At 43.7% G+C, this 13,385-nt stretch overlaps 2 protein-coding genes across 3 annotated transcripts; both read left to right on the top strand.

Moving 5' to 3' along the window:
• The first annotated feature begins 2,748 nt into the window (after positions 1–2,748).
• wnt10b (wingless-type MMTV integration site family, member 10b) lies at positions 2,749–4,970 on the top strand. Its single transcript, XM_076091048.1, has 4 exons — positions 2,749–2,822; positions 3,464–3,726; positions 3,887–4,338; positions 4,470–4,970. Exons 1-4 carry the CDS (start codon positions 2,749–2,751, stop codon positions 4,968–4,970), a joined length of 1,290 nt encoding a protein of 429 aa, XP_075947163.1.
• Positions 4,971–9,575: 4,605 nt separating this feature from the next.
• arf3a (ADP-ribosylation factor 3a) lies at positions 9,576–10,658 on the top strand. Of its 2 annotated transcripts, XM_076095939.1 has the most exons (4): positions 9,576–9,724; positions 9,821–9,931; positions 10,271–10,395; positions 10,497–10,658. In XM_076095939.1, the coding sequence occupies exons 1-4, from the start codon at positions 9,577–9,579 to the stop codon at positions 10,656–10,658; spliced, it is 546 nt and encodes a 181-aa protein (XP_075952054.1). In that variant the 5' UTR covers position 9,576. The 2 variants fall into 2 exon arrangements, with proteins under 2 accessions (XP_075952054.1, XP_075952062.1); XM_076095947.1 differs by lacking the exon at positions 9,821–9,931.
• Positions 10,659–13,385: the final 2,727 nt, after the last annotated feature.

The following is a 13,385-nucleotide window of genomic DNA, read 5'->3' on the forward strand; positions in this document are numbered from 1 at the left end:
GTGATGCTCTGCACGGCGCATTGAACGCGTGGGACAGTCCCGAAGACTTGATCCCCTCGGTGACTGATAGGCAACACATTCTTCTGTTATTGAGCGCTACGAGGGGAATAAAAAAGGGATTTGCTGCTCTCATCTCCCTCTGTTTTTTTTCGGAGCCTTTTCAATAGGATTGGAGGGAGGGATAGTTAATGCTCTTCATAGGGCGCACAATGAATAAGGAAACACAACTGGGCAGAAAGGAGAAAAGAAGAGAAAAAAAATAGGGCAATCCACAGAGTTGCGCACATTACTTGTGGAATCTCACGGTCATCACAGAATCGATTCCCTGTAAATGTGTGCGGCTGAGAGTATTTTCCCACTGGCCGTGCGCTTGCTTCCACATCCAGTCTTGCGGAAAGGAGAAGAGCCTCTGAAGCAGTGATGTGTTGGTACAGATGCTGTGGGTGCGCCCGATTTGGTGCTCCGTCGCTGCTCAAAGCTGGTGTCACGGTGAAATACAGTTACAGCGGAATATGAGCCATCTAAAACTGCCCTTTTTACCCGGTGGTTGGATTAGCCTACTCCCTAACCGCATCTCCTCCTCCTCTGTCCAAATGCGCTCTCAACATGTGTAGTGACTGGACGTTTCTGTTCAGTTCGTTTCCTTTTTACATTAGTCCAATAGACATTAATGTTTTACGAGGGTATCTTAATATATGTACTATTTGATATTACTCCCAATAAACATAACTATTATCCTCAGCCCAAGCGCGCACATTCACAACGAAACTTGCATGTAGAAATTCGCAACTCGTACTGCCTGGTTACTTCATTATTTTTTTTTAGATCGTGGGAGAGATGAAGTACAGTCCAATCAGAAGTTTGGTGTATGATGAACCAGGAAAAGAGGGGGACGAGTAAGAATGAAAGCCACTCCAAACATCTGGCCTGCAGACCTCCCTCGACGCACATGTAGCCCAGTGTGATCAGAGCTTGAGCCACTTTGTGGCATCTCCATCTAACCCCATAGGAGCAGGCTTCAATGTCTTCAAACTTCTCTATGTTGGTTCATGGGGGAATGTTTCATTATGTGACATTTATCTGCTAATTTGCATGTTCCACATTAGTCACTGCCGCGGTTGTAGTTTGAATAATCTCTCTCTCTCTCTCTCTCTCTCTCTCTCTCTCTCTCTCTCTCTCTCGCTCAGATGACAGTAAAAGGAAGTGGGCTTTTGTAAAAAGGATTTAATGACAGCCATCCTACGTTTATACTCCAGCCTTATATGAAGGTGCTCAAACGAGTTTCCTGGAGCAGTCATGCGACACCGAGCAGATTAAAGCTTCAATCCGGATAAAGGGGGCCTTTTATATACAAATCAACTTCAAATCACTTTTTAAGCCACTTAGATATACACGCCAAGGCAGAATGCTAATGCACTTTTCATTGCTGCAGCTTAGGGAATGGAAGGAGATTAGATGAATTGGTGTCACTATGCGAACCGTGTTCGAGGGGGGTTTTAACTTAATTTTATGAAAGTAGCCAATGCATTTTCTTGAGTCCAACAGCAGTGTTTATCACTATTTAAGGTTGGGTCTAGAAAACATTTTTATGAGACATAATGACAGTCTCACTCTAAGAGTGATTGACCTGTTGATTCAGTATTATGCTAATCATCGATTCGATGCCGAGCTGCCACAACCATCACTAACCAAGTCCCAACAGAAGGCCTATCTGGTTTCATTGGCCTGTCATTACTGAGCATGAAAAACGTAGATAATTGAGATGCTGTTTGGTCGTCTTAAATATGCATAAGATGTATTTAAAAGCCTGCCCTACTTTCTATAAGCGTCACAAACCCATTTGAATGAATCAATGAAGTGTTATTTGCCACGTGAAATTTGCCGGAGCATGTGACGCCATAATGTGAATAATCACAAAAGCACAACAAATCTGACCTGTCACTATCGTAATTTATGTATATAATTTTATACTCTGAAATAAAGACTTTGGGGTGACAAAGTGAAGTTGTTTCAAACACAACAATGAGAAACAGGCGCTCTGATGGAGTGGAGGAAGGGGGACCACATGACTAAAAACAGTATTGTTGGAAGGTCTGTTAGCGGAGCCGCCTGCCTGCTGCTGCCTCCCTGTCGTACAGTGGAACCAGCAGCTCTCCCCTCCCCCCATTCATCATTTAACTCACCCCTTTATGAACAAAATCCACTTTGACTTTCCATATTTCATTTTACCGAGCGTTTCTTTGTTCTTTCTCTCCAAACGTGGAATTCGATACTACATAGGCTAATGTACCGGCCCACCAATAACAAGCTTATTCTAAATACATTCATATTTTTATGTCCTAGCAATTATTTTTTAGGGGATCCAGTGTTTTAGATTATCTACCAAAACTTGAGACCATTGTGCGCACAGCTTGCAGTGGTGCTTGTGCGTAAATGTTTGGAGACGTAATTTTACGCTTGGACGAATGATCACACTCTTAAATGATAAAACGATCAACTGGTGATCCAACTTTCATGTTGGCCAAAATCTTGCAAACAGCCGCCTGTGGAGGCATCTCCTCCCCTCCCCTCTTTCTCTCCCCCTCCCGTTTACTCTCGCCCCCGAGCTCCTCTGTTCTCCGTCTTCACTCTTCGGTCGTTTGGCGGTGCATCGATAATACTCCACTCCTCTTCTTTTTGATATTCTTATCCAAAACAGGACTTTATTACTAGTGTTTTAATGTCACGTCGCGTAAGACGCTTAACAAAATGGAGCTATCAAACAAACTCCGTTGGGACCAATTCCTGATTTTGGCAGCAGCACTTATGTCACCTGCAATAACGTGAGTGCACTTGAGAGCCCCAGGAGAGTTGATGTTACACGCGGGTTCTTGCTACATGGAATTCGACAAGAGTTGAGGGAAGTTACTGTGTATGACTGAATGATTGAAACGAATATTTTATATATTTAGTTAAAAAGTAAACATCTGCCTCTGATTTCACAGGCTGATTCTGTGCAATATTGAAACATTGGATTCAATATTTACTAATTGTGTAGCCTTCTACAAGTCTGAGCTATGCCATTAAGAATTCAACATGAATCCCAGTATTATTTCTCCATAAGATGTCGTAACTGCAAGTAACTCCGCTTTTGGGACTTCACAGTTGGATGATCTGTTTAGAATTATGTTTTTCCCTGCTTAAACAACATCTGTAGAAACTCTGTAGTAAATGCTTGTGCAATTGATTAACACATTTTATTGCTAAGTGTATTCAGCAAATAGAGAGATGCGATTTATTTCGAAGTATATCCATCTTAAATCTGGTTTTGTATTTTTCAGATTTTCTTAAGTATCCAAAGCATCTTTCCATTGTCACATACTTCTCTGGATTTGACAAATGAACTCCTGACCAGCTCTGATGACCCCCCAACACCCACCAACTCTCTCTCTCTCTCTCCCTCTCTTTCTCTCTCTCTCTGCAGGGTGCTGTGTAATGATATACTCAGCCTGAGGGTGGCAGGAGATCCAGTGCTAACCCCTAACTCAGTGTGCCTGAGGCTGGCAGGCCTCAGCAAACGTCAGATGCGGATGTGTGTGCGAAGCCCCGATGTGACGGCCTCCGCTCTGCAGGGCATACAGGTGGCCATCCACGAATGCCAGCACCAGCTCCGGGATCAGCGCTGGAACTGCTCGTCACTGGAGGGCCTTGGCAAGCTTCCCCACCACAACACCATCCTCAACAGGGGTGAGAGCCTGAGGCAAGCTAATGGTGTTCAAAATGTGACCTGGGTTTATGGGATGGGTGGAGTCAGGTATATGAGAGTTCTGTACACAAACGCAGGACTGTTTTACAGCTACACTGTTTGCCATTTTCAACTCTTTGAGTGTGTATCTCCTGCTCCCAGGTTTCCGCGAGAGTGCCTTCTCTCTGGCCTTGTTGGCAGCGGGTGTGGCTCACTCTGTGGCCTCGGCTTGCAGCATGGGCAAGCTGCGGGGCTGTGGCTGTGAGGCCAAGCGTCGCCAGGACGATGACAAGATCCGGCTGAAACTCACACAGCTGCAGCTGCAGACCCTGCAGAAGGGTGGAGTAGGCCTCGGCATGACACGATCATTACCCTCCGAGCTAAACGGTCATCGTGGCGACCTGCCTGCTAACCTGCACTCCACCCACCCCTCCACCCTTCTCAAGCCATTACCAGATGAGCTGAACTCCAAGCAGGACACGTGGGAGTGGGGGGGCTGCAGTCATGACGTCCGTTTTGGGGACCGTTTTTCCAGGGACTGGCTCGACTCCCGCGGGTCTCCAAGAGACATCCACGCTCGCATGAGGATACATAACAACCGAGTGGGACGACAGGTGAGTAATGTGCCTATCCACTGTGTTCTTCATGTTGCTTGGAGAGCAGAGTTAACCTCACTGGCACACATGACTATCAGGGTCATTGTTGCATTTCTGATTTGTGACATCATTTCCCTTTCTCTACACAGATAGTGACTGACAACATGAAGAGGAAGTGCAAATGTCATGGCACATCAGGGAGCTGTCAGTTTAAGACCTGCTGGCATGTGTCTCCAGAGTTCCGGCTTGTGGGTTCTCTACTCAAGGAAAAGTTCCTGTCAGCCATCTTTGTCAACTCCCAGAACAAGAACAATGGGGTTTTCAACCCTCGGACAGGAAACGGCGCCAGCAGGAGCGCAGGGGGATTTAACGGAGGCCCCCGTCGAACCATGTCCAGGGAGCTGGTGTTCTTTGAGAAGTCTCCTGATTTCTGTGAGCGTGATGCGTCCGCAGACTCTCCAGGTACACAAGGACGCATCTGCAACAAAACCAGCTACAGCACAGACAGCTGCGGCTCGCTGTGCTGTGGCCGCGGGCACAACATCCTAAAACAGACACGCAGCGAGCGCTGCAATTGCAGATTCCACTGGTGTTGCTACGTGCTGTGTGAGGAGTGTCGTCTCACAGAGTGGGTCAATGTGTGCAAGTAAATCCCAGTTCTTCCAGTCCCAGCTGCCTTTACCCATCCAGGACTCAAGATGGCGAGCCTGTCCCTTGGCCCACTCCTTTTGTTTGAGCGTTTGTTTTGCTCCTTGTGTAACTCTCCCAGCAAATCTGTTTATCCCCCCCGCTCCTTCTTTTTGGTCCATCATCTGGGATCTATTTTCTCTTTGTAGCCGCTGTTATTCTCAAAATGCCAAGTCAGAGATTGAAGAGGTGACTCATGTCATTTGTCTTACCACGGTCTGTTTAGACGCTGCCCTCTCAGCCATGAAAACAGCTTATAACCTATTCTATTCTATCCCACAAAACAAAGACGGGCCGAGAACCATTTCTATATCTACATGCTGACTCATCTCATTGTACAGTAGCTGTGTATTTTAATGTGTACATGTATATTTGTAAATGTATTATTATTAATATTATTATTGTGTTGGAGACTTTTTTGTTCTGACAGACTAGTGCTGGCCGAGTGGCTCCGGATGGTGAACCAGTGCTGTTAGACAACAAAGTCTCATTACAATGTATTACATTTAACTGGGCTCCTCTAATGATCTCCAAGGTACTTACTCCATTTGTATATTTTGCACCTGAGCCTCAGACAGAGCAACAATACTTATTTGGGGGTCCATCATAAAAATCTTTCTAGACAAGGGTTTTACTAATAGAAGAATACAAGATAAAGGACAGTGTTTTTTGTGTTGATCTGGACAGAGAGCTCATAAGCATATCAAAGCGGGTATAATTGTGCAACTCAAGATGGGAACGTTTTGGAGACAAATTTTGTCCTTTCAGCTGAAATACTTATCATTCTGATTTATTTACACCATTGTAACAATAGTAAGTACTTCGTGAGAGTGGTCGCTATTGGTCATGTTTTTCGTGAATATAACTGTGATGTGTCACTTTTCCTATGAAACCATGACTGAGCTCTTGTTATTCCGTGCTTGCCTTTGTCCATTTCATCAGTCCGAGCACTCCTTAGATTCTTCCCACATGTAGTACATGTCAAAGTGAGAGATGGACTTGCTTTAGTCTTGAACGGATGCTGAAAGGTCTGTGTATGTGTGCGTGCCTGTTGCTGTGTGAATGGGGGTGGGGGGGACACAAGTTCTACACATTACAGATTTGGGAGGTGAGAGCCTTTTTTATGGCCACTTCATGCTGAGAGAAGGACTTTTTATGGCTGCAGGATATTGTTTCTTTAAAGTATGACTTTTATTACTGGAGAGAAGCATCAAGAGAGCAGAGAGTGGGGGTGATTATACCAGTCTTTGCTGTGTGAGCATCTGAGGGGATCATCTGTCCAGAGGAAGGGACTTGCTAAACCATGTGGGACATCGTGTCCCTGTTACCTGGGAGACATACTTCACAAATATAAACACATGCACCTAAACACATGCATGCATTTATGTAAAAAGACACTTACTTGTAGGAATACTGGCACCGACGCACAATCAAAATTATGAACTGTCAGACAGAACTCTGGGTGACCCGAATGATTTACACTTCCATTCTAGTTACGCTGCAGATTTAGCAAAACTCTCACGTCAACACCGACTGAATTTATGATTGCAGCATTCTTAGATATCTTAAATGATCCAAACTCCATGCTCTGTCTGCCATAGAGGATTTAATGCCAATTAAGTGTTGTTTGTATGGTTTTGACTCCTGAGGAATGGCAGTGCCAGTGGCTGAATCGACTGTTCTGTCTGTTTGGTATTTAGTGAGGGAATAAAAGCGAGACAGTGACTTGTATGGAATGATAAGGTAATGGATTTCTGGTTTTTATTTCTTCATTCCTTTATCATTTCACCCTGGAGCTGCTGCTGGGGAATTTCCTGTCACTGTTTCTCCCATGTGTGAGACAGAGGTTGTTGGACAGTCTGGGATTGGTTTCTTTCCCTCTCTGCTCTCTTTTTCTCTCTTTCCCATTCTCCCCCTCATCGCTGCAGACATAGACACATGCATAGCAACACATTGAGTGCCCCCCAGAGTAATGACAACCAGACTGGGCTGAAATTAAAGAGAGGGCGGCAGAGAGAGGAAGTTGGGAGATAAAAGTTACCCGTTTTGATTGACAGTATGATTATATGTATAAAGTAAGGCGATTTAGTGTGTTTAGTTGGATATAAAGATAGGGAGATATACTGTATGCTTGCTGTACGTATAGCGGAGATGTAGAAGCAAAGGACAAATGGGATATGGAGAAGGGGGTGAATAAAGTGTACTCTGTATAAATACAGGCCTCAAAACATCTGCTTCTCAACTCCCCTTTCGTTTTTGATGTGGGACAGGCAGAGAAGGAGAGCGGGAGAGAAAACACAAGGAGCCAGCTACCCAGAACATCAAAGCCCCTGCCCTCAACGCGCAGGCCCTCATTAGTTCAGCTAGCAGAACCAACGAGACTTGTGATTGTGTTTGCTGGGGTGCACGCTGGCAGACACTTCAGAGGAAAGGCTCCTTTAAGTCATAGTTCCCCACCCCACCTCTCCTGCCACCACCCGAGCCCGCTGTAACCCCCCTGTAACCCTCTCCTAACTCCCCGCGCACACAAACTCGGCAGTCTCCCCCATCATCCACTCCACCCCATAATCTGGTCTGCAGCTGCAAACATCTGCTCCCCTCTTATTCCTCTGCCTTCACCACTGAGTTGATAAACACATCTATCACTGGACCACTGACTGATACACAGCAGAGAGGAAGAGGGAGACAAATGTTGGATTCACCTGTGAGGCTGGTCTCATGCATGTCATTTAATCACACTGGGATGTTTTTATGGTGAATGGGTTAAACCCACACCAGGTTCGTTCTATTCCTACATGTAATGCCACTTATAAAACCACATAAATGTACAATATCACCTTTGGAAATGCATGAAAAAATAACAAAATCAGTACTCGAGGTCGGTAACCTGCTATGATATTGATTCAGTCAATGTTGCCTTCTGTCATCTCATTGTCTGTGTCACAAAGAGGACTGCTGTCAGGAAGTATCACGTGGCATCCTATTACAGTCAGCCATTTACTTATTCATTAAGATGATTCCTGTTTTAATTATTCAAGCATGTTTTCCTGCGGAAGCTCTGTTACATTTCATATTGGCTTAGTTGTTGGTCTCCTGCTGTAACGCCACACAAATAGCATTTAAACACATGCAATGTCTTGTCAGAAAGGATATTGTGTGTGAATAAAAACTGGACACAATTTGATCTATAAGAAAAAATAAATAAATAAAGTTAAGTCTCAAAGCAGGTAGATGCAGATGCTAAACACAATTATTAACATGTTATAAAAAGACAATTCAATTAAAGTTGTCCTCCAGCAGTGCTCCTGGCTTTTAACAAGTCATCCGGGATGGCAAACGTGAGAGGTGCTCTTGACCATCCAACTATCGCGAGAATACGCATTGTCACAGCCGCTGCTCATCGCGAGACTATCATCCAGTCTCTCTGCCTGATTCCAGCTGGTAGCCTGCCCGCCGTTGACGGGTAAGTGAATGAGATGCGAACGGTGAAAAATGCTCAAAGATGTATCCAAGTAACACAAGTGGCCGCAGCGTGCGGGTCGCTGCGTTAACGCCTTGCAGCTCTTCTCGGCGAATTGACCGCCGTTAATCGACGACATCAGGCCGACATGGTGCGCTTGTCGTGACTGTACGAGGGGGCATTACTGCACACAATATGACCCGGGGAATGTTCTTCTTCAGTACTGAAGACCTTCGCTAATATTGTCACTATCTTAACGCACGAGTAACTGTCCTTTTTACGCCATAAATACGTTAGTTGGCTCATTCACATCCATCGCCTGCTGGGGACTGCAGCAGCAGCCGTCTCCCCCCTCGCGTTATGACAAATGTGCATGGATGTGCGGCCACTGCAGCTGTTAACAGGCTATGCTAGCAGCTATAGCGTGTGCATTTAATACAAAATGAATGGATATGTAAGTTAGCTAATCAGTGATAGCATCAGTTACAAAACAAATGCATCATAAAAAATAAAAGGGGGATCCTCCTGCTTGCCGTACAGTACAGGCTGTGGATGCATTTTTTAAAATCAAATTTTGGCTTATGAATAAGAAAAATGCCCCTCAGGTATAGATATGTTAGCACAAGTTGAGAGCAGAGTTGGCCTGTTCAAGGGGACATAAGACAGGGAAGTAGTCAAAGCCTTTCACCTTTAAAGCTATAGGCTGTGTGCACACCATGCATTCTCACAACCTGAGGTTATGTGTCATTTAATGTAATACGAATTGATTGTTACACTGGCATTCATTCGATTGCAGCAAACAGTTTAAAAGGTGGTTACTGTGCACCACATGAAAGCCGATCCGCATAACAGAGATCCAGTATGGTTCAGGTCAGCCGCCTGGTGTGAAGTATACTTTTATTGGCTTTCCTCTGAGGTGGCTTCTATCCTTAACGACGTGGTAATGTTCAGAGCTGCTTTTGAAGAGCGTGTTTGTGTGTGTGGTTTTTGACTTGCTATATATGTGGTTCACAGGCTTGTTATGTTGCTATTTATGGAAATCGCTCTCTTCACTTCCCTCCCTGTGTGTAACAGTTCTGTTGCAGTTGAGGTGAGAGCCGCCAGTCATCATGGGGAACATCTTTGGCAACCTGTTGAAGAGCCTGATAGGCAAGAAGGAGATGAGGATTCTCATGGTGGGGCTGGACGCTGCTGGGAAAACCACCATCCTCTACAAGCTGAAGCTGGGGGAGATTGTTACCACCATCCCCACAATCGGTGTGTGAGAAAATACAGAATTACCGATAGCGTTAGGCAACACACTTGTCACTGACTTCCTCCAGCTTGTGTAACTGATTTTGATTTTTCATTCAGGTTTTAATGTAGAGACGGTGGAGTACAAGAACATCAGCTTCACCGTGTGGGATGTGGGTGGCCAGGACAAGATCCGTCCCCTGTGGAGGCACTACTTCCAGAACACCCAGGGTGAGCCAGACCAGCAGCCCCGTCGATGATTCACCTGTCAGCCATGTTGGACTTTACAGTACTGTGGCAGATCCTGCAGCAAATGCTCGCCCCCGGCACCTGAGAGCAGATCTGACTAATGTTTTAGATGAGGTCATTTGCAAACAGCCTCCGACTGATTATTATCCTCTTAGTCATGTTGTTGAAAGCCTCTGCAATGAATAAACTTGATTCAGCAACCAAACCATATTTATCAATATGATATCAGCACATTGTTTAACAGTGGGGTGAAGTTGACTCTGGGATAGTAGAAGTTTTGTGTGGTTCAACCCTTAAAAAGACATGTATCTCTCCTTGCAGGTTTGATCTTCGTGGTGGACAGCAACGATCGTGAGCGGGTGAACGAAGCTCGGGAGGAACTGATGAGGATGCTGGCTGAGGACGAGCTGCGGGACGCCGTTCTTCTCGTCTTTGCCAACAAACAGGTATATCCGATCTTGTGTCTCCTCCTTTTCTATTTCATTCTTTCTGCACTTTCCCACCATCCGACGCCTCCTGGCTGACCGCCTGATGTGATTGTGTTCAGGACTTGCCCAATGCCATGAATGCTGCAGAGCTCACAGACAAGCTGGGCCTGCACTCCCTACGCCACCGCAACTGGTACATTCAGGCCACCTGCGCCACCAGTGGAGACGGTCTCTACGAGGGACTGGACTGGCTGGCCAATCAGCTGAAGAACAAAAAGTGAAGAGTCCGGTCAGCAGAGTGGGGAAGAGCCTGGGTGCCAGCTCCAGGTAGTGGTTATCGTAGATCCATTGTGTTTACATGGAGAGGCAGTGCTGAAAAGCTCCCAGGGGGAGACTCTCAATCGCTTTCCCCTCCTCCCCCCCAAAACAAAATACTTGTTTCAATTTTTTCCTTTATTTAGAATAATTTGTTTGGATCTGCGGTGAGCGTTTTTAAATATTTACAAACCAATGGTGTCGAAGTTAACCCAAATGACTTACATTCTACATGCTGAATACATACATATTGGGATGTAATAGTATAATGTTACTGTAAAGGCATATGTATTTCCCCTACTTTGCAGTCTCTTTAACCTTTGACCTACATCACCTTTAATTTGTTCAGAAATGTGATGATGTAGACTCACAATGGCTACTTTAAACCTAATGTAAATGATAAAGAATGTCCTAATAGTATAGTGGGAGTACTGCTACTATCTCAGAATAATATCATACAGGCACAGATAAATGTGAAGTTGTCCTTTTCTGTTCATACTTCTGTTTTAACACCAAATCATGCGCTTCAGACCTCAAAATGTGCAAAAAAAACAAAATTTTAATTTATTTTAGATTTAATGAAAATGTGAATTCTACTTATTTTATTAAACACAAAACCAGATGACATACAGTTAGTCTTAAACAATTTGTATTTTTGTCAACATGTATTTATTTATTTATTTATTCTTTGGTTTGTAAATTGGTTTTATTTTATTATTATTTATGTGTATGCATCAAATGGTTCTTTTCCCTTTATTGCAATGTGTATTTACTGCTGAGGCAGCTGGTGAAGAAAGGTGCCCTGTTATCAGTGTATATTACCCCTCTTCCCAATCTGCATGGAGACATCCCAGTCCTGGCTCACGGGCTCGTTAGAGCTGTGAACTATACTGCAGGTCGCTGCTGTAAATAAAGATTTGTTCTTCGTCGACTTGCCTGGCTCAATAAGGGTTAAAACATTTTGTCTGGCGCCAGCGAGATGTAACAGCTGAACTGATACAGATGAGAGAACAGGGACACTGTACCAGCTCCGTGGCTTTGGAAATAAAATGTGGAGATCGATGCAGCAGAGCATGTGATTGGCAATATCAGAGAGCTGACATGATTTTCGAATGTTCATTTTTAAGTCAGTTTGTGCGAGCAGCTGCACTATATCCGTCAAAAGAACTCACATTGCTTGTCATCCTGATTTATTCCTCCCTAATTGGCATAATGCACGTGTCTCTGTGCATTATGTTGCAAAAAATATCCAGATGCATTATAGTTGTACAAAATGTAATGTCTGTTTTTTTCTTGTATTTTTGAATGGAGTATTTATTTACTGTGGACCAGAAGGCAAGTGTTGCTTTTAGTGTTGTGTTTCTTAATTTGCTAACTAGATCAGTTGTCTTTTTGAGTGTTCACACATATCACACAAAAAATGAAAAAATAGGAGAGTGGATGATAGTAATACTGCATCACAAGGCATGTTAATACTGTACAAGATCTGTAATAAAAGTGAATTATAATAGCCTGTTTCCTCAGACTATATTTGTCAGTCCAAATTGGTTGGAACAATGCTGTAATAATAAATGTTTACCGAAAAACCTTCTAATATGCAAAAGCATGCTTTTCTATGTGGGCGCAGCTGTATATATGTTTACGTAACAAGAAAAGTACCGTGTTATTCACGATCAAATTGAAAGTGTTGTTGATACACCTGTAGATATTGGGGTAAGTGTGGTGGCAGACATGTACAACTGACAGCAGCTTGTGTGTGTGATGTGCCCTCTATTGCGTTGTTTTTGTGGCCTTATATTGCCAGTGGTTGGTTTCTCTTTGATAACAGGTTTGTATATCGGGATGTCCGACATTCAAGTATCTCACCGATGATCTGTAACACCGATGCACTCACAGTACCGTTGTGGCTGAACATCCTTCATTCAGTGACTATTGGCGGATTAACTTGAAAAATGTAGAAAAGCAAGACTGCAGAACATTCCAACGGGTAAAGTTTATTTAAAAAAGAAACAATCTGAACGTAGATTTATTTAATTTAGCGGGATATTATCAAGAGGAGAAAAATAAAAACAACACAAACTGGTGCAAAAGTGTTGAATGATTTAATGATTCATGGCACTTTGTCGAACGATCAATAAAAACACCAAAACTAATTTACTTTGCCATTCTCGTTTTTATCATGTGTTGTGTTTAACATATTTGATTGAACTCCTCAGTTGATACCTTATAAGATGCTTATTTATCTGTTTGCTAAGTTATCTGTCTTTACCCTACTTTGATCTATATCGTTTGTGCCTGCACAAAAAAATGCATTAACTAGTTTAAGATTCTTACACACATATATCTCATTGAAAACCCCAGAATCTATTGATTTAAAATGAATTGTTTGATTAACTTGCTCAAGATGCTGACATCAGGATTCATTTTTAACTCAGCAATTGTTTATCGTACCAGTTCCCAACTAAGAAAAATGCCAGATTACTTAACAGCACATATGACGAGCTTGATTATTGAAAATGAGCAGGTGAATTAGGTGGGAAGGACACAGATCTACGTCGTCTTTCTCTTTTGGCCTTTCCTAACTGCTGCCCTCAAGAGAAGTTTGGCACAATCAGGTAGTTTGGAATTGTAGCACTCCGCAGAGAGTCATTTTGTCTGGGCCAATCAGAGGTCCGTGTAGGGGAGAGTGCCGC

Source organism: Anarhichas minor, unplaced genomic scaffold (assembly GCF_050575085.1).
Source record: "Anarhichas minor isolate MPS153535 unplaced genomic scaffold, ASM5057508v1 ptg000003l, whole genome shotgun sequence".
NCBI classification, from domain to species: Eukaryota; Metazoa; Chordata; class Actinopteri; order Perciformes; family Anarhichadidae; genus Anarhichas; species Anarhichas minor.

Excerpts from the sequence above, each read along its gene's own strand:
- wnt10b (XM_076091048.1), top strand. The coding sequence starts at position 2,749 with ATGGAGCTATCAAACAAACTCCGTTGGGACCAATTCCTGATTTTGGCA. Across the intron at positions 2,823-3,463 it reads CTTATGTCACCTGCAATAAC|GGTGCTGTGTAATGATATAC; the intron begins GTGAGTGCACTT and ends CTCTCTCTGCAG. Across the intron at positions 3,727-3,886 it reads CAACACCATCCTCAACAGGG|GTTTCCGCGAGAGTGCCTTC; the intron begins GTGAGAGCCTGA and ends TCCTGCTCCCAG.
- arf3a (XM_076095939.1), top strand. The coding sequence starts at position 9,577 with ATGGGGAACATCTTTGGCAACCTGTTGAAGAGCCTGATAGGCAAGAAG. Across the intron at positions 9,932-10,270 it reads CTACTTCCAGAACACCCAGG|GTTTGATCTTCGTGGTGGAC; the intron begins GTGAGCCAGACC and ends CTCTCCTTGCAG. Across the intron at positions 10,396-10,496 it reads TCGTCTTTGCCAACAAACAG|GACTTGCCCAATGCCATGAA; the intron begins GTATATCCGATC and ends GATTGTGTTCAG.